Below are 20177 nucleotides of genomic sequence, written 5' to 3'. Positions count from 1 at the left end.
GGTCATTCGGGTTGATTTTGCGTAATCATTGTTTGGTTCGGGATATTAATTGAGTAGCTACGGTTGAGCTCTCTGTTAAGGGGGGAGGGGGGATGAACTGCACTGTTTGTAGCGTAGTGAATGTTAATAAGGTCCGCAATATTATGTAGCGTACGTTTTTAGATCGACTGATTAAGTGTGTGGCTTCTGTGTATACGGCAGCAAGCTGTTGGCTGCATATTCTTTGCGTGAAATTAACACTTTTCTTAAAAATTAAAAAAAAAATAATGATATAATCGGCAATTCGGCACATTATAAAAATACTTCCGTCTAATAGTTGTAGTTTTGTAGATGTTTACAGGTTAGTTTTTAGTGGCTCAATTCAAATTTCAATCACTAGTGACTATTTTGTTTTATTCACTAGTAAAATAATACAGAAAAATGAAAAGTTGCACTGTGAAATTGGATTTCACTACCAAAACTATCACATGGGGACTCATTTTCTTTAGGAGACATCGTTATATTAATATTTGTTACTATAACCGTGGAACAAGGACTAGAAGAGGCAGCGTCAGCATTGTTGGTGTCAAAATTTTCTTCTTAAATTTTATTTTATGTTCAAGACAATCTGTGAGATTAACAGTTTTCAAAATACTGCGAGTATTAATATTGGGGAGTTTCATCACAACGTGCCAACAGCGCTTAACCTAACGCTACACAACTGATGCACACCACGTGTGCACGCGGCAAACTTGTCCCACGGAAAAAAATTGCTGGACAACTTAGTAGGTACCTCGTGTTAACCGCCGCGCCGTTGTCACATTGCTCGATATGAATTTTATCGAATTTTAAATTTATTACAACGCTAATTCATTCTTCGCCTTGAGAAAAAAAGTGCATAAATAAAAAATGACATAAAAAAAATTATTTACGATTAACAGTTTGACTTACTTTCTTTGTATTCGATATAAGAATTTAATTCTGAAATTATTTTTCTATGTTATAGGTAATAGTCATTAACAAGACTAAAGGAGATTCTCTGTAGTTAAAATATTTTGAACAGTAACTTAACTAGGTTAGCGGTGTGCTGGAAACATTCCCACATCTATTTTCATAAGTTCCCGTACGAAGAACACGTCACTCTCAGTTCTAAACATCCATTTTTCGTACGTTAAATTCACGTTAAACGCGGCTCGCATCGCTTGAGAACATCAATGAACACCATTCCAGAATTATCGATAATTTATGTGGGCCTGTCATGCTCACGTCGCCTTTTTTACTCCGATCTTTAAAGTGTAATAAATGCTGAAAGTTCGAGTGGTGTGTCGAATGGGACCGACCCCCTTTATTCGCCCCAGCCCGAAACCCCTCGGACGGCCGCGCAGAAACCGAAACGCCGAGCGAAACATTATTATGATACATTGGAACCTGTGGGACTCCTTTACCTGGCGATGACATCTGTACAATGAAGATATATACACTGCCAAATATAACGTAGTACAATCGTAAATTTCGGAATGCAACGGATTTCTTCCGGGGGTCTTACGTTTTGGTTTCTGGCAATGGATCATATTTATGTTGAGGCTTGCCGGGTTATATCGCGTCCTCGGGGTGCGCTAAGTATTGTTTTAAAAGGATTTATTGGAGGTTTTCGGAAATTTGACTACCTTTCGAATTTTTGGTTCGGAAATATCCCGTACAGTTTTAACTTTAATTCCACAATTTGACTAAATTCAAACACAAGATTTTTTTTGTAATTTGTTTAAGAAAGAATTAAGTTGTTCATTTGAATGCAATTTCAACACAAAAATGTATGTATTATAATTACATTTTACATACAAAGTACATTTGTCTTTTCCTTCGTCATCTTACTGTCAAAGTTTTTTAATCATGTCACAATATCCATGCTCTTTTATTGGACACTTGGATTCCCAATCTATTGTCGATAATTCACATACGCTCCTTCAAAAAACATGAGCTTCTCACTTTTACCAGCAACTAACGGTTTTTCATTATCTCCTTCCACCACATCATGAAACTTTTCCTTGCAGATTTTTCTCTTTTCCGCTTCTTAATTCAAATTTTTTTTGTAGGAAACGCACACAAAAAGCCAATTTCATCGGCATTTGGAGCGCATTCGTCCAATATTGACTGCAACTTAACATTTCAGTAGTTAACATTAATATAATATAATACATCTGTTTATTGAAATAGGGTGACCCTAATACACCATTCAATATACATGTATCTGACTAAGCCTAAAACACATTAACTACATTATACCTATAACTTACATATATATAAAAGCCATCAATAATCAGTTAATTCTATTATTGTTCCTTCGCGTTGCATTTCTGGGAAAAGACTACAACGTATCGAAAATTAGCCATAATGCTCCAGACCCAGACATCCACTTGCAGTATAATTACCTAATCTCGGTCGCACTTTGCCACTGCTCTTTTTCCGACAATTCATAGATCAAAAGAATTGCTCCCGCCATCCCGAATCACAAGGTTTTTACTGGTGACTCACCGAAGATGAATTCCACTCGTTAAAAAGGTCTTCGGGCGCAGGTCGATGACCAATCCGGACCACATGGCGCTGGACGTCTCGAGGAGGCATTCCAGCATTCACACGTAAAAACAAAGAAATGTGTAATTATTATTGTCGGCAGCGGCGGAGGAGCTCGAAATACCACCAAGGGGTTGCACTATTACTGGTATTATTACTGTACCTGCTTCACTACAGAGCTGGGAAAAAGTATTCCATCCATAAATACCAAATACTCATTTAAAAAAGTATCCATGTACAAATACGAAGATAAATACAAGAAACTACTGTCGTACCAAAGTGAAAGTATGATGTTTCTGAGGTAGAAGACAAAGAACTATTATCGCGAGAAGCTTCTGCATATCGATAGCGAAGAACGAAACATTGAAGGCAACCAGTTACTAAGGTTACTAAGGAAGCATCAACAAGGACCTAAATCGACATTAGGGCGAGCCTTAAGGTTCTGATAGCGGATCCGCCCCCACAGAGCCCAGACGGAGAGCAATAAGGGCAAGTTAAAGACCCTACCTAAGGCTAATGAAGTGCAATGCAATGTAAGTCTGTAACTGGCGGGGAGTGGTTACATAGCCACGATATAACAATCCGAAAAACCATGAACTTTAACTGAAACTATTGTTATATCGACTTGAAATAAATATAAATATGAAGTCAGACATTTTATAAGATTGGAAAGTTTATCTTTCAATACCTTGAAAATAGTTTGAACTAAAGTATGTATATCTACAGATGATCTGTATATTTTTGAATTGAGAAAAAAAAAGGTTTTTTTTTTAATATCTTGATATATCTAGTGTTGCGGAAATATTACCGATTGTATTTATAGTGGCATGTAAAAAGTGCACACCCATATAAAAAATAAATCATTTTTTTCTGATAGAAACAAAACAATCATGGCAGTCGTGCTTGTCTAAAGAGTGTAAAAACATGCGCTTAAATTTGTGATGTTACATGTAGTGTCGTCAAACTTGACGTTTTTTGTTCCAAAAATATTTAAAAAATTACATGCAAAAAGTGGACATAAAAATTTGATGAAATGACGAAAATATTTTACAGTTTTTCGAATGTAATATACATATATCTTATAAAAATTAGCCTTTTATACTGTTTTCTTTGCTGGAGTAAGTTATAATAAAATATATTTAAAATATTTTGTGGTGATGCAAAAGTGCCACATTGTTTGCTAATATAAATGGTATACAGGTTCGGAAAGTCCCCATGGTACATCGGCCGTTACGTGAGAGCGATAAAGTAAGTCAGAGAAATCCGTGCGACACACAAGGATGGTTACATTTCATAATCTGAATAGTCACTCCCACTTCTAACCCGAAACGGGCGGTACCTATTCAGATTATGAAACGTATTCACTATAGCCATCCTTGTCTATCGCACAGATTTCTTTACTTTACTTTGTCGCTCTCATGTAAAGGCAGATGGACCATGTGGATTTTCCAGCCCTGTATATACTTATAATACAAAATAACCATTACAAATTATTTTTTTGCTTCGGAAAAATCCAAGACTACACAATTTGATAATTAAACTTTTATTATTTTAAATGCTTTTTATTTCGTATGCCCTATAATCTGGGGTATTAAATTTTACTTGGCCATCGAAATAAAAATCCTCCATGACATTTTAGATTTAGTGCATAGTGTAATAGGGTTGAACAGTATAATTGTTTTCAAGATTTGCTTATTATATACTTCAAATATGTTTTATTTTCGATCATTTTGCACAAAAGAAATTCATGGACGGAATTGAAAAAGACAAAACGTTTTTATGTTTCATTTTATGGAAAAAAAAAATATTTTTAGTAAAAAAATATGTGTATTAAGTTTATAAAATGTAGTTGTAAGTTAGGCAGCTTACACACCATGTTCTTTTAGTTAGTTATTAGTAATAAATAATTTTAAATTAAATGTAATTTGAAATATGTTTTTATTTTAAAAAATTAATTAGTGTTACGGATGCAAACATATTAATAATTGGTGAACTCTGATTTTTTCAATTGTTCATTCCAGTTTTTATAAAAAATTAGAGGTAAATTTATTAGTATTGGTTTAGAATGCAAATGTATGTTTGTGACTTTGATGGCAATCATTTTTTGTTCTGCAATAATTTATCTAATAAAAAAATATCGAAATAGACCGATCGTCTCCAAATTTGGGTTGATGGACATAAATTTTAATTTTAAATAACATTCCCCAATACAATTTTTTGACATATTTATGAAAATAGTAGACAGAAACGATTTTTTTGCCCCTGAGAAGTGGCCCATTACGGTTATTTTTACAAGATGTATACAGATAAATGATTACAAACCACGTGATTGCAGAGTTTAGACAACCAACATTGCACGATTGGTACCGTCTACTAAAAAAATATGAAGGCTCTGTAAAAATAATATGGTCAACCAGTGAAATTAAGACAACCCGCCTGTGGGTTATGCAAGTACAGCGCTAAGACAATGTGTCATTATATTCTGGAAGAAGCATCATTAGTGCCTCAGTGGCAAAAAGTACGCCTATACGTGTCTTTGTGAAGTGTATTTAATTTAATTAAAATTATTTTTAATTAAAATTGCTCCTCACAACTAAATAATATACCAATTAGTAGCAAACGGAGACAAACGAAATAATAGTTTGAGAACGAGCCGGGAAAGTTGCTGTAATTACTTGCTCAATGGTGGATAAAAACCTTGCAAATGGTAAATAAAATTAAAACCGCATATTTCAGTAACAACTGAGACAATTTTTTTGCGGAATATTTCATATACCTAATAATTATATTTATTTTTTCTGTACCAGTTACTTAGGCATATAAAAGAGAGATTTAAAAGTCTTTTTTCAGTAGTTTAAAGCGTGAGGAAAGAAAACAGGATTTGGCGCCAACAAACATGTGCAACAACCACTTGCAACTGTACTTTAAAATGCCGTCTCTTCTCTCTTCCATTGAGCATTTACAAAAATATTTAATATTACTGTTTGATCAATTCTACTTTCAGATGTCCCAAAACAAATCGTGAAAGCGTTTTAAATATATATTAATGTCAGATACAAGAACATATTCTTTATCCTCGAGGTCATCAGGCCATCAGGCCATCAATCATTGTAAATAATATAGAGATAAACTGAATACTAGTTCCACGCAGATTTACATATCTTCATCTCTGGAACTATTTCTTGTAGCTACTTTCAGATTAAGAAAGTTGATCGTGATTCATGAAAATTTGCATTATGTGAAACGTTTTATTTGCAAAAATTTGTTTACTTAGATCTTTTTTTTTTGTTTCAGGTAGGTACTTTGACCCTATATCTTAGATAAGGATTGTTAGGGTAAGTCGAACTAGCAAAACATGCTCCGTGTATTCATTTATCCAGAACTACCAAATATCGTTACTAGAAATATGCTATCATTCAAGAATGTCGACTTCGGCATATTCATAAATGGCCAGCAAACGATTTCATTGTAATGAAAAAATATGTTTTAAATTAAAATTAAATTGAATTGTTGCTTTCGACTTAAAGATTAAAAATTGAAACCCCCTTTTCTTCTAACAAAGTACCACCGTATTCATGTAGATGTCGCTATACACAATATGCTCGCAGTAAAAATTTAGGCCAGGTAAATAAAATTTTTACTCGAAAAAATTCCTATCCACGAGATTATTGTAAAATTGTCTAACGGAACATAATACAAGACATCTCTCATCTCGTGAGTCAAAAAATTTTATTAGCTAACGTTTCTACTCGTATTTAAACAAATAAGTAAGGAAAATAGTTTTTTCACTTTGCAGGGAAAATTATCAATTTTAGCGAAAAGTGACACATACAACTTGTAGGGAATAAAATTACCTACAAAATGAGACTTGTTAAATTGAAATCGATTAACAAACAAAAAAAGTTATTGCAAAAAAACAAGAAAAGTGCCCATTTTTTAATTTGTTTATAACTGTCGCATTTATTGTTAAAATTTTATAAAACCTATGACAAGTTGAGGGTTTTGTCATACTTTAAGAGTGTGTCAAAAGTGGGCGCTGTAGGTGCAATAGTTTTCCCACAATTCAATTTGTTTATAGCGGAGGCTCCAAAAGTTATGAACTTTCTTTAAGCCTTTCTACAGGCGTTAATTTTCAACCATACACGATTCTGAAAGCGTCATTGTAATCTTAAAGACGCAATTAAGCGACCTATTAAAAAATATCACCGTTTTTTTGACATTAACATTCTCAAATTGTGCATTAAAAAACCGTGCGTTTTTCGCTTATAAACNGGAGGGGGGGCGTTGTATAACGACTACATCGACGAAATTCGTTAGCTGATTACACAGATTACAGCGAGGATTACAGATAAGATTACATAGATTACAGATAGATTACATAGATTACAGATAAAATTACGTAGATTACAGATAAAATTTCATAGATTTCAATTTTAAAGAGATTCTTAGATGATTAGAAAATTTCAAAAAGATAAATATTAGAACGTCTTAATTACACGGAGATTGCAAAGATTTCAGAAACGATTACATAAGATTCCAGGGCAAACGTACGAAGATTACATCAGCGGATCGCCCCTCGGTTTGTATGTTTCTTTGGTATTTGTATTTTTCGGTTTATTGCATTTTCTTTTCTGTAAACAAGTCTGGTACATGTAACGTATCATCAGAGTAAGTTTTTTTTATACGATTAAAAAATGTGATATCTCAGAAGCAAATCCATATGGATTTTTATAATTATCGCCGTGAATTATGACCAAACACAGACTGAAGTGCGGTGTCTGTTTTCACTGTATTCCTGTACACCATTCATCATCACGATATCCCCTTTTTTTAAACATAAGTGTCAAAGAGCATGTGGCGTTCCACTAATGTCACTTCTTTCGAACCGGGCCCGAACATATGGCCCTCATATGCGGGGGTGTTAACGAGCAGGATGACTTAATAGAGGGGTGGGTCGCGTCGGGGTTGGCGCCCGCATGGAAGCTCTTTTTTCGCACCCCGTACAAATAGTGTAAATGCTCCTATCTGGCACCTTAATTTAAAGGCGAAAAGATTTTCATTTTTTTGGAATCAAACAAGGTTTTTATATTTTTGCAAACAGCTACTGCCCTATTGAGTTAGGAACCGACTGACGGCCCTAAATTCGAAGGGACTTGGGCGCCCTTATGGTGACGCGTGCAACCTACACCCTCTGCCACCACGTGGTGCGGCCCTGGGTCGTTCGCTAGAAGATCCGCACGGCCCGACTTGTAAATTCCCAAGAACTGGTATTAATCTGTATAGCACGAACGAGGGTCCTTATTTTCCGGTTAGTTTAACATGGTGCGGAAGTATTAATATTAATAGTGAGATCCCACGAATAGCTCTGGTAAATTGGGTAATTTGATAAGGGGTGTGTATGGTAAATATAATTGGTTTTGTTAGGGGGGCGGTTGCCGGCGTAGGAAATTATTTTTTCAAGGGCACTAGGGTACGTTCCCGGGAATTCTGGGAACTATGACCTCGACAGGGCTGCGGGAGGGTGAATTTATCGATATATAGTTGGATTCAGTTTAGGATTTTAATCGTTTACGTTAAAATAGTCATACATTGTTTCAACAAGTTAGATTATACATACATTTTCGAAAAAATGATAAATTATTTTGAGATTTGTTTTATGTTCTAGAATTTAGAATGAAAACTTCAACTGAAAATTTAACGAAAACGTCCACTTTTGATGACAGTTTTCGAAAACAGGTAAATATGCTAAATCGTTTCAAATCAATTTTCAATTATTTTTCTGATTCTATTATTACATTTTATTCCACTGAAATATCTTAACGACAAAGGAGTACATGGTTATGAAACGAGAAATATGTACCTAATTATAATAAAATATCGGCAACCTTTCTCTCTCTTTATTTCTCTGTTACTTATTTCTCTATTAGGAAATCTTGTTCTGTCAATAAATTTGTGTAGTTTTCTTGTTGCATTTCTATACCGCGATCGTTTCGTCCGACTTATTCCTTCAAGTGTTGCAGAATGATTTCAAAGTAGCAAATGCGACAATGTAGAAATATTCCATGTTAAACCTCGTAAAACGCCAAAGAATAAAACATTTCGGAGCTGAATACTTCTCTGGTATTATATTTATTTTACGGCCTTACTTCGCGTGCAAATTTATGAAGGATTATAATGTATTACTTTCATCTCGCCGAACGAGAATAAAACCCTACATACCGACGTGTCTTTTTTTTAGATTAAAACTTTAATAATTAAAATTGGGTCTAATGAATTTTACAGGAATAAAAATAACTAAAAACCAGCTGCATGCACACACAACCCGCTGAAAAATTTAATTGTTGTATGCGCGCTGGAAATTTTTTGAATAGGTTTATTTTTAATTCATGCTGTTGATCTAATAAAAATTATGGCGACTACCTACACGCATTTCTCTATAAATTTATGATTTTGCGTTTGTTCATGTCTGCGATCAGGAGAATAACTTGACACAACATTTTAAAAATTAATATTAATTACCAGGAAATTTTGCTATATTTTGGAAAATTTGTATTCAAACTTTAATGATGCCTCCAGGTAATTTTTTGAACTTAGTAAAAAAATATATAAAATTATTTTTTTCGAAAACTCATGAAAAGTTGACATTAAATTTTTTAAATTTTCAGTTGACAAAGTGAGTCTTTTTTGTCTTTTTGGTTCTAGAACATAAAACAAATGTCAAAATAATTTGTCACTTTTTCGAAACTGATTTGTAATTTTATTAATTAAACAATATACATTTTAAGTAATATAACATTTCAATACAAAACAGTAACCATTATAAACAGGACGATTACAATAATTTATTTTGCACTACATGTAAATTAAAAGTGCCAATATTGCAGTGAGTTAAAATGCCAGATCCAGTGCTGTCAGTTATCGTAGCTTTTAGTTCTGGATCTTCAATGAGGCTGCTGCTGTAATTGTTTTAAAGTTTGCTGCGCACGTTGTATTATTATTGCGATTGAAATTTTATTTTGTATATAATCTTTTATATGTGTTTATTAGGTTGCTATCGTTATGATAGTAACCCCGCCTAAACCGTCTTGAATAAAACACGGTTCACTCGGTTCAAACGATTTCAAATATAAATTTAATTAAATTGTTGTATTTCATTGCAGTTTTCGAAAAAATATTGCTTGAATCTCGAACACGAAATGATTTTGCGTTCTCGAATGTATATTTTGCCTTGTTAAGCCCGATAACTATTTTCGGTTAATTGATTTGTTCCAATTTTTAACTTAAATTGTATCAATCTATTTTTGCTGTATGGTCGAGCTTGTTTGCAGCTGTTACAAAACAATTTTTCTAACAATGTTCCTTAATATTTAGCAACAAATATGTATAACAATGATACATTTCATAATCATGGGATTGTAGGTATTAACCGTTATATCAGGAATGTATCTAGTATGCTCTCGGTACATACATGAAGGAATTTCACAATCGCACGGACTTTCTAAATACCTCATTTCTTAATTGAGAGTATTAATTTGAAATTAGATTTAATAATATGCGACGAAAATATATCTTACGTACATTTTCCTACAAAGATCCGCTCTATCTCCACAATCTATCGATAAATACCACAATCTTGTGTGTTTGCAATATTTATAAAAATTTCACCTTATCATAGCGCAAATAAAATTGTGAATGCCGTTACGCCGACCTCTTCTTGGAAACGTTAAACGCGTGAATTTCAGCCACATTAAAACCGTACTTCAGAAAACGTTGTAATTTTAACCACAGTAGTTAGAGCCTTTTCCTGGGAAACGTTAATTTCGTACCAGTTAATGGAAAGAGTTGCTAACAAATACTTAATTTTAACTAACAAGGCCCAATTTGAACGCTAAGTGGCAGAACAATTGCGTGGCGATTTAATAATGTTTTCAGAAGTGGCTAAATATATAGTAGGCAGTTACAGTTTTTAAATAATACAGACAAGTTTTTACTCTAAAAAAAAAATTTTGAGCCTTTCTTTAAATGTCATGACATTTAATTTGTAAAATGTAGGTTTTATAAATTTTATTTGATTGTCATTTTTTTCTGCACCAAAAATTTCCTATTGTATATTTAGATTTCTCTTATTTGGTATTCAGACAAGCAAAAATTATTATGAGAAATGGTTTTTTAGAAAATCATAAATAAAAATGTTTGCTGTACATTTACTGGAAACTTGTTCGTAGTTTTATCTTCGTAAACTGATTTTTTTTTTAATCTACCTGAAATTGTCAGAGCACACTTTAGATTTGTCAATTTTGTAACGAGCGTTCAAATAAAAACGTGGTCGAAGTTGGCTCTGACACATTGGACGTAGGGAGTAGCTTATAGCGACCAACTTAACCTCATTTCTCAACGAGCTGTATAGCAGCTGTCAGTTTCAATAACGTTAATGACTATATAACTTTATTTTAAAGAATAATCGTGATAACAATAACAAACAATTAAAGGAGCTGCGGAAAGTGTCCCCCTCCTTGTTATAACAATAAATTAAAGCAGCTGCTGAAAGTGTCCCCCTCCTTGTTCCAAGCACTTTTCACACCTGTTCCTCAAAGAATTAAAGACATTTTCTAAGATGCTCGGGGTATTGTTAATTTCACGAATCTTGTCTATAAGTCGAGCCTGCAGATGGTTTAAATCAGGAATAGGCAGTTCAAAAATAGTGTTTTTAAGGTAAGGCCACAAAAAGAAATCACACGGCGTAATATCACATGACCTCGGTGGAAATTCATGTTCAGCATTGAGACTTATTAGTCGATTTTGGAAAACTTCCCTCAACATATTCATCGTCTCGCCTGCCGTATGTGCCCTTGCGCCATCTTGTTGAAAGTAAAAGTTTGTAATTTCGTTTTCTTCCAGCTGGTTAACAAAAGGAGCGATAATTTCTTCTCTATACCTTTGCGCAGTAAGAGTACCATTAAAAAAAATAGGTCCATAAATCCTCCTTCGATTGAGAGCACACCAAACTCCAATTTTTTGAGCGTGTAGAGGGCCCTCGACAAAAAAGTTATCTGGTTTTTCAGAAGACCACATTCTCATATTCTGTGAGTTTACGTAACCACTTAAATGAAACCAGGCTTCATCAGAAAAAAAGGTGATATTATGAAGTTCACCGTAGTTGTTTAAAAACCATTCACAAAATACAGCCCGTCGCGGAAAATCAACTTCATGAAGTTCTTGCTGACAAGTTAAACGATAGGAGAACAAACGCAAATCTTTTTTTAACACTGTGTGGCAGGTACCGACTGATACTCCCACCATTTGTGATAAAACACGTACAGAAGTTCTTGGCGCATTTTCCATTATTTGTTGGACATTTTCTTTTAATTCTTCAGTCCGCTTTTTAGGTCGGCCGCTTCCTTCTTTTCTTGTTACACTGCCCGTTTCACGAAAAACATTAACACAACGCTGAACTGCACTTTGAAAAATTTTGTACTCAACAACGCCGGGAAATTGATTTTGAAATTCTATGAAACATTCCTCAATAGAATACTTCCATATTCCATCAATCTTGCGTCCATTTCTAAAGTAGGACTCTATGATAAACACTTTTTGTTCTTGAGAAAACACCATTTTAAACGCTTTTTAAAACGAAAATATTCAAATTGATAGCGGCGATATAGCGCTTTGACAGATGACGTTTAAGTTCATTTGCTATACGCTACGCCCTACGTCCAAATTTTCAGAACCAACTTGACCACGTTTTTATTTGAACGCTCGTTATAATTCAGAGCTCTGTGTAAGAGCTCTAATATCATTTTCAGGTATATGAATGACGTGTGACCTAGTCGTATATTTTTGGTGATGATTTTCTTGAAAATATTTTTTCAGAATTTCTCTACATGATGGATACCGATAATGGGCCACTATCAAGCTTGAATTATATGTAGGTATACCAATTTTAAAATATTTATGTTTTCACATACCTATTTTAAAATATTTACGTTTTCGCAAGACCATAACATAACTAATAGTAACTATAAATCAAAAATTGATGACTTAGTAGCTTAGGCACAGCACCTCTGGCTGCAGTCCTATTTCAAAACACGTGTTTTATTACTTATTACCCTACTTTAGCGCGTATACATTATGTATCATGTCGTATAAAAGGTTTTCATGGGAGGTTTCATTAAATTTACGGCGCGAGTTCTCTCGAGTCGTTTCCATACACTTCCGAGAGCGATAGAAAATGGATACCGACATTCCAATGCAAATCAGGAAAGTCGAAATAAAAACGAACAAATTATTAAGCTGTTTGAATGTGTTTAAAAGTAGGTAGGATCCTTATTTACATACTACATTTATATTTTTCACGGTGCAACATTTTATGTTGCTCCGCCAGGCATTTTATTGAATTGTATCATATTTTACGAGTGAAATGAGTGCTGGTGCATTTCATGGAATATCTTTCATTTTATTATATTCCTCGTCAAATAAGATGGATAACAGGAGAACTGATGATATCAGTAGTTCATATTGACGATTATTTCATCATACATCAGCACTCAATTGTAGTGAAAATTTATATTATGTCAATAAAACAAGTAAAATCTTACTAATTGGTGTCGTGGTTATTGTGCATCGAACTGTCACATATGCGATAAGAGTTTTTATTCGGTTCTTTTTGAAGTGCAACGTTGTGGTGCTACTGAAGTTGGTCAAATTGACGGAAGAAATTGAAAATGCGATTCCGAGAAATACGAAGAAGACGCGTAAAAAAGTATGCCTTCAATGGAACAAAATCTATGGAATATCTTCCAAACATTATGAAAGATTACGCGATGCAAAACGGACATTTTTACAAAATTATCGCAAAAAGCAAAAGAAAAGTTCCAAAGCAGTAGTGAAGTAGGTATACCAAATTATAATAATGTGTTAAGGTGATAATGGAACAGCAAGAATAGGAAATATTTTTTGAATGATTGCATTATTTAACATTTTCAATATATCAGATATCTGTTTTTGTATTATATGCCATATTTAGTTTCTACTTTGAAGATTGTTTCAACTCTTACTATCATTCAAGGTGTCAGAGTGGTCTGCTTGAAACTATCATTTCGCAAGTTATGAGAAAGGCAGTTACATCTCAGTTAGCATTGTGAAGTTGCATATATTTATTGTGGCACATTTAATTATTTTTAGTTTAATTTGCTTATGAAGGAAGATTGTTGCTTTCATGGTTTGGGCCCAAAATTTGCTACTCAACAATTCAAAAATTTACAGAAGAATTATATAACTCGAGTTTAACTATTTCTAATAGCTGTTTTACATTGACAATTTATTCATCAATCAATTGACGAAATTCTTCATTAATTAATTCACGAATTTATTGGTAAACAGTGTGGTTTTACACTGCTACAGACTTTGTCAAGTTTTTTGACGTATGAATCAGTTCTACTAATGAATCAAAGAAGCAAATAAATTTCAAAAATGTCACCTTTTATAATTGTAGTGATACAACAGCGGTACTGTTTTGACACATATTATATAAATATTAGTGTTTATAAGTAACAAATCATTAAAAACAATGCAAAACTAGTACGACGCCACACAATTATTTTCATACTCCAATAGCATAACCTCATTCCTGATCTGAGGCTGGAAATCTGTTGGGTTGGTAATTCTGAACTTCACGAAGAAATTGACGAAAATTAGAACATGCTCTAATTCGTCAAGAACTTGATGAATAAATTCATAAAGTTATTTGACAGCAGACTTGATGCATTACACTTGTCTAATTGATCAATAAATTGTCAATGTAAAACAGATATAAGACCATCAGTTTTCTTTTGAAGAGAGGAAAATTACATACGTCATAACTAAAAAGTTAACAAGGCTAGTGATAAGTTGTTCTGATTAGGTAGGTACTTACCAAGAAAGTTCCAATATCATTATATCTACTGGAAAAAGACTCTAAAGAGTGATTTCGAGATGTCAATTTTGGTTCTTTTTGAAAGAAAGTTAAAATGTAATTATGTTTTCATGAAACACATCTTTTGCTGTAAATTTGGACAATAAAAATTCTTAGTTTTTCACCAAACCTCATGTTCTAACAAAAATTATCTTCAAAAGTCTATGAATCTTTTTTTGGAGAAAACTATGACAACTCGGAAGACATGGCAGACAGTTTCTTTTGTTACTTACCACGTTTGACCTTGGGTTTTTTTACTTCAGTTTATTTAGTTTCGATAATTTACCAATCATTTTGCAAAAATATTTTTATCCACGACTATTGTATAATGTACCCATTATGCTTTATCCGGCAAAATACTCGGATTTATAACCTATGAAAACTAATATGATTTTTTTTTGTTTTAAATACAAATAAAATGTTTTGTTTTGATATGGAATTGGATGTGTACTTGTACCAGTTTTCGATACATGCACCTGGAGACAGAATGAGTCTCCAGTTTCATCCGCTAGTACTTCAATTCTATCTGAATAATAAACGCTTTTATGGCGGTGAAGAATTTTGGTTCTGCATCGTTTACGAACAATAAAGGTGTCCCATCTATCGAATCTCACTCATTGTTTTATTCAAGAAACATCCGAAATCTGTCCGTCGTAGATGCAGACCGATCATGAATGAACTGACAGCTCCGTAAAGGTCACTGGCTCGGCCCGCTAATGTAAATGACGCAACCTTAGAGACGGAGTCAAGAGACCAACCTGGAGTTTTTGAGTGTGCCCGCAGTGATGACAGCAGTAGGAGAAGTAGTCCGGCAAAGCTGGCATAATTTTCAAACTGTCACAACTGCCGCCCAGCTCGTCCACTAACTTTCTGTAATTCACTCTAACAGATGGAGTACTTTTGCTCAGTCTCCCCATATTCACATGCACGACGCGGTTTTGGGACGCCACCCTGAGAGGATTCACTAGGTGTTGCACACACGCATCACTGTCACAAACGCGTTTTTTCCCTTCTCTATGTGTGTTAAGGCGCGAGCGTCTGGGTTACGTGGTCGATTCGGCCAACGGTACTCGCGGTACTGAAGTGCGGCTCGGGCTTCCTCTTCCATGGCAGAGAGTAGCGCGGGTCAGGTACTTGCGGCGCGGCGAAAAAGGGTCGCACTGGCCCACTTGGTCTTTGGAATTAGCATTAAACTTAGTATACTTACTGGTTGCCCATTGTCGTATTCCAAGACAAATTTTCGCTCAACTTTCCAATCAGAATCAACAAACCGTCTTCAACGCTGGGCCAATCCCGGCCAAAATAGAAACATACTTATGCCCCAGAGGATCCATACTACCCTCTACCAGAAGTAGACGACGCGGCGCGTAAGTTAACATTTTTAACCAAGTTTCCAAAATTTCTTAAGTTCTTAAGAAGCTCCCAGCCGTCTCCAAATCGGCAGGCAACCACCACGACGCGCAACAAAGATAGAAAATTCACCTGAATTTCGAGTTTAGCAAACTGAAAAATTATCAAAATATTACGGAATTTGAATTGGGGAACCGCAAACTAGGTACCAGATCATCAGTTCCAGTCGGCGACAATCCAAAAATGGATAAAATCCGGACAGGTCAATTGTTCAAATCTGAGACGGACTTCGCTACAGGATTTCTGCGGATCCATTAAAGATTGCGATCGAACGTCGACTCTGATGCCTCACAGTACAATAACCAGGGACGGATACCTGGCTAGTACGTGTAGTAGATACGACTCAAAATTTCTAATTGCATTATAACAGTCAATTGCGAATCAAATACTCATTTATCGTAAATATAATTTTTTTTCAACAAATCCCAAATCTTTACAAATTCAGTTTTCAGTTCAACTTGAGTTAATAAAAATTTCAAAACTTTACGGAAAATAAAAACAAATCTTATATAAATATAAATATTAGATAGTTTAGTTGTTCATGATGTAAGCTTAAAAAAAGCATTTGAAAGTAATATGTAACAATTTAAAAATTCTATAAATGTACTTTTTATTACAAGTATAACGTAAAACGCAATATTTTTGCTAAACAGTACGTACTTCGGAAAGCACACGTATAACTCGTATTTTAGTTAGGCAGGTAGAATTTAACCATACAATGATCACCAAACTAAAAAAAATGTGTTGCCGAATCTGCATCTTAAGGAAGTTTATCGGGTACGGAGGTACGTCTAAAGTCTAACGAGAGTTTCTGTAGATTCACTAGTGACTAAAGTAGTAAGTCTTTAGATTTGGCAACGTTGCACTTAGCTGGCTCGTTCGCTTCGGCGTTCGTTCACTCGCGCTCGATCATTCTGTTTGCTTGAACACCTGCAAATTTCAAATAATACGCTACGTCGAGACCGCGGCGTTGCCGCTATCACGCATATGGAGGTTAAGTTAGACAATGACAGCAGTTTGAAGGAGAATTATTATAAATTATGTATCTAATCGATTTCTACGAGCTGTCATACGGTTTCTTAGATATCGGTTTCCTATTTATACAAGTTGCTGTGGAAACTATTCGTCAATTGTTGCGCATTCTATGTGGAAAGAGCAAACAAATCTGCATTCTCATAAGATCGTACTAAATCGTGAAAAATTATTTTATTAATATCGTGTCTCTTAAGTATCCAAAATAGTCATAATTTTGTTTGACGATTTTCTTCATATTACTAAGCTTATATTATTTTTTTTATGAATATTTGTTTGTCAATACCAAGTCAGATAAACCTCCTTAAGAGATTTAAAATATATATGTCACGTGACTAGGTATTGTTTTGTCAACAAAAGTAAGAAAAATTTAGAAATCTGAAAAAATTGCAAAAGTTGGGTTTTCTTAATCTAATAACACTAGCAGGAAAAAATGTTTTGAACTTAATTATAATGTTTAAAAATTCTACTGAAAGTACTTTTAATAACCACTTAATTAATATTAAAAATCTGTTATTATAATGAACATTAATTTTATTAAACATGAACTATGTTTTTTTTTCGGATTCAAAGAAATATACAGGGTGTTTTAAATTAAATGATAACTTATTATCATTTTAAACTAAAGAGAATTTTTGCAAGATTTTTGTACATTCGTAAAAGAAGAAATTAAACAGAGTCATCCATTGAATTTTATTGATATTTTACAATAATAAGTAATTAATTGATGTATTCGTAATTATGTTACTGCATCCTGCACATGTGACTATTTTTACAGCCTGTTGTTTTCAGTTGCCGTTTATTAAAGTGTCACGCAGACGTAGGCATCTAGGTTTATGTAAAGATAAAGCTTAGAGTAATTTGTCCGGTATTAAACTACACCAAGAAATATAACGCGGAAGGCCTGTGCATATCATCGTTCTCATAAAAATGTACGTAAAAATTTGTTATATCCTGTCGGATGGTCTTTGCACTGTGAATTTATTGCTTACATTACATCGCCGGTGCATTTATTTTATTATGCGGTGAAGAGATGAAAAATGGGCTCGTGGAATATTTCTGAATTAACGTTTTTTTTGGAGCTGTTTTCATTTTATGTAAAAAGCAAAAGTCTAGAGCGTAAAATAAAGTGAAATTAAGGCGTGGTGCTGTTACCGCTTTACCGAAAACAAAAATTAGTTTAAAAAAAGGCGTATCTTCATGTTTTAATGTCCCATAATGTTTCGTACAGAATACGGTTTCGGTAGGAAGTCATCATTTTATTATTTAATTTAGTTATAGCTGTTCTACATTGATAATTTATTGATGAATAAATTGACGAAGTTCTTCATGAATTAATTCACGAATTTATTGGTAAACATTGTGGTTTTACACTGCTACAGACTTTGTCAAGTTTTTTGACGTATGAACTAGTTCTATCAACTAATCAAAGAAGCAAATAAATTTCAAAAATGTCACCTTTCCAGTCATAATTGTAGTGATACAACAGCGGTACCGTTTTGACACATATTATATAAATATTAGTTTTTGTAAGTAACAAATCAGTAAAAACAATGCAAAACTAGCACGATGCCACACAATTATTTACATATTCCAATAACATAACCTCATTACTGATCTGAGGCTGGAAATCTGTTGGGTTGGTACTTCCGAACTTCATGAAGAAATTGACGAAAATTAGAACATGTTCTAATAGCTGTTTTACATTGACAATTTATTGATCAATTAATTCATGAAGTCGCTTCATCAAGAAATTGGACAAGTGTAATGCACCAAATCTGCTGTCAAATAACTTAATGAATTTATTCATCAAGTTCTTGATGAATTAGAGCATGTTCTAATTTTCGTCAATTTCTTCGTGAAGTTCAGAAGTACCAACCCAACAGATTTCCAGCCTCAGGTCAATAATGAGGTTATGTTATTGGAATATGTAAATAATTGTGTAGCGTCGTACTAGTTTTGCATTGTTTTTACTAATTTGTTACTTACAAACACTAATATTTATATAATATGTGTCAAAACGGGACCGCTGTTGTATCACTATAATTATGAGTGGAAAGGTGACATTTTTTAAATTCATTTGCTTCTTTGATTTGTTGGTAGAACCGATTCATGCGTCAAAAAACTTGACAAAGTCTGTAGCAGTGTAAAACCACACTGTTTACCAATAAATTCGTGAACTAATTCATGAAGAACTTCGTCAATTTATTGATGAATAAATTGTCAATGTAAAACAGTTATAATTCGTCAAGAACTTGATGAATAAATTCATGAAGTTATTTGACAGCTGATTTGGTGCATTACACTTGTCCAATTTCTCGATGAAGCGACTTCATGAATTAATTGATCAATAAATTGTCAATGTAAAACCTAAAACAAAGTTTTCGTTTTCGAGTTTCCTTTACGTGAATTGGCCACATATAGTAAAATATACAGGGTGTCCCACCAGGAATCGCCAATGGCACAGATACAAATTTAGAACTTTATGAAACTTCTGGTTATACCGGAAGTAAACATTAACTTTCTTATTTTTAATGAGACACCTTATATATTATTGCACTTTTGGATGCTACGTGAAATTTGAGGTTCACTTTATTATATATTACCTATACCTACCTAGAAATTATAGACTTTGAGATATTAATTTTTAAAGAAAAAATTTAACAGATGCAAGGGTCCGCGGAGATGCTAGTAACTCTTTTCAGGAGCGTGATGTCAAGTGGATGTTTATCTGTTAAGGCCATAGGTAACACCAAATTATGGTATACCAATAAATTAAAATATTTAATACTAGGTGTTTCATTTTTGCTGTTACATTTTGATAACTTCAAACAGCTATAACTTTGTTAAATGGAACACTGTATTTTTTTACTCTGTCGTATGCAGATTGAAATTTTCTTTCAGGCCATATAAGCATTGTTAGTGTTGCCATTACTACTTTTGGAAATACTTACAATTTTCTATTTCTTGGACAGTTTTTCTCGTATGAGACCTGTTATCAAATTGGCCATGACCAGAAAAACTCCAAAAGCAATTAAAATAACTCGACATTTGTCAAGTTAGTTGTCAAATTATTATGTCTGTAATACTTTTTGCTGAAAATTTAAATAAAAGTACCTGGGAATCGTTTAAATTCCACTAATGAGGATTATTATAATTTGTTTATTATTTACGGACAATGTGACAAAGTAATTTCAAGAACATGTAGAGAATGTGCTGCTTTTGAAGTTCCTGG

At 33.7% G+C, this 20177-nt stretch overlaps 1 protein-coding gene across 3 annotated transcripts in view; it reads right to left on the bottom strand.

Moving 5' to 3' along the window:
• Positions 1–20177, bottom strand: part of LOC108903509 (tensin-4) — a 227997-nt gene that overhangs the window by 105038 nt on the left and 102782 nt on the right. For 2 of the 3 annotated variants that reach the window (XM_018705722.1, XM_018705723.1), the window contains exon 1: positions 15259–15560. The exons of the other annotated variant lie outside the window; for it this stretch is intronic. In XM_018705722.1, coding sequence (XP_018561238.1) covers positions 15259–15417 — 159 coding nt within the window. In that variant the 5' untranslated portion in view covers positions 15418–15560. Of the gene's footprint in view, positions 1–15258; positions 15561–20177 lie in introns of those variants that run through there. 3 annotated transcript variants of the gene reach the window in all.

Source organism: Anoplophora glabripennis, unplaced genomic scaffold (assembly GCF_000390285.2).
Source record: "Anoplophora glabripennis isolate ALB-LARVAE unplaced genomic scaffold, Agla_2.0 scaffold163, whole genome shotgun sequence".
In the NCBI taxonomy this organism is placed as follows: Eukaryota; Metazoa; Arthropoda; class Insecta; order Coleoptera; family Cerambycidae; genus Anoplophora; species Anoplophora glabripennis.
Note: the sequence above shows the minus strand (reverse complement) of the source record. Positions and strands in the feature narration are given on the sequence as shown.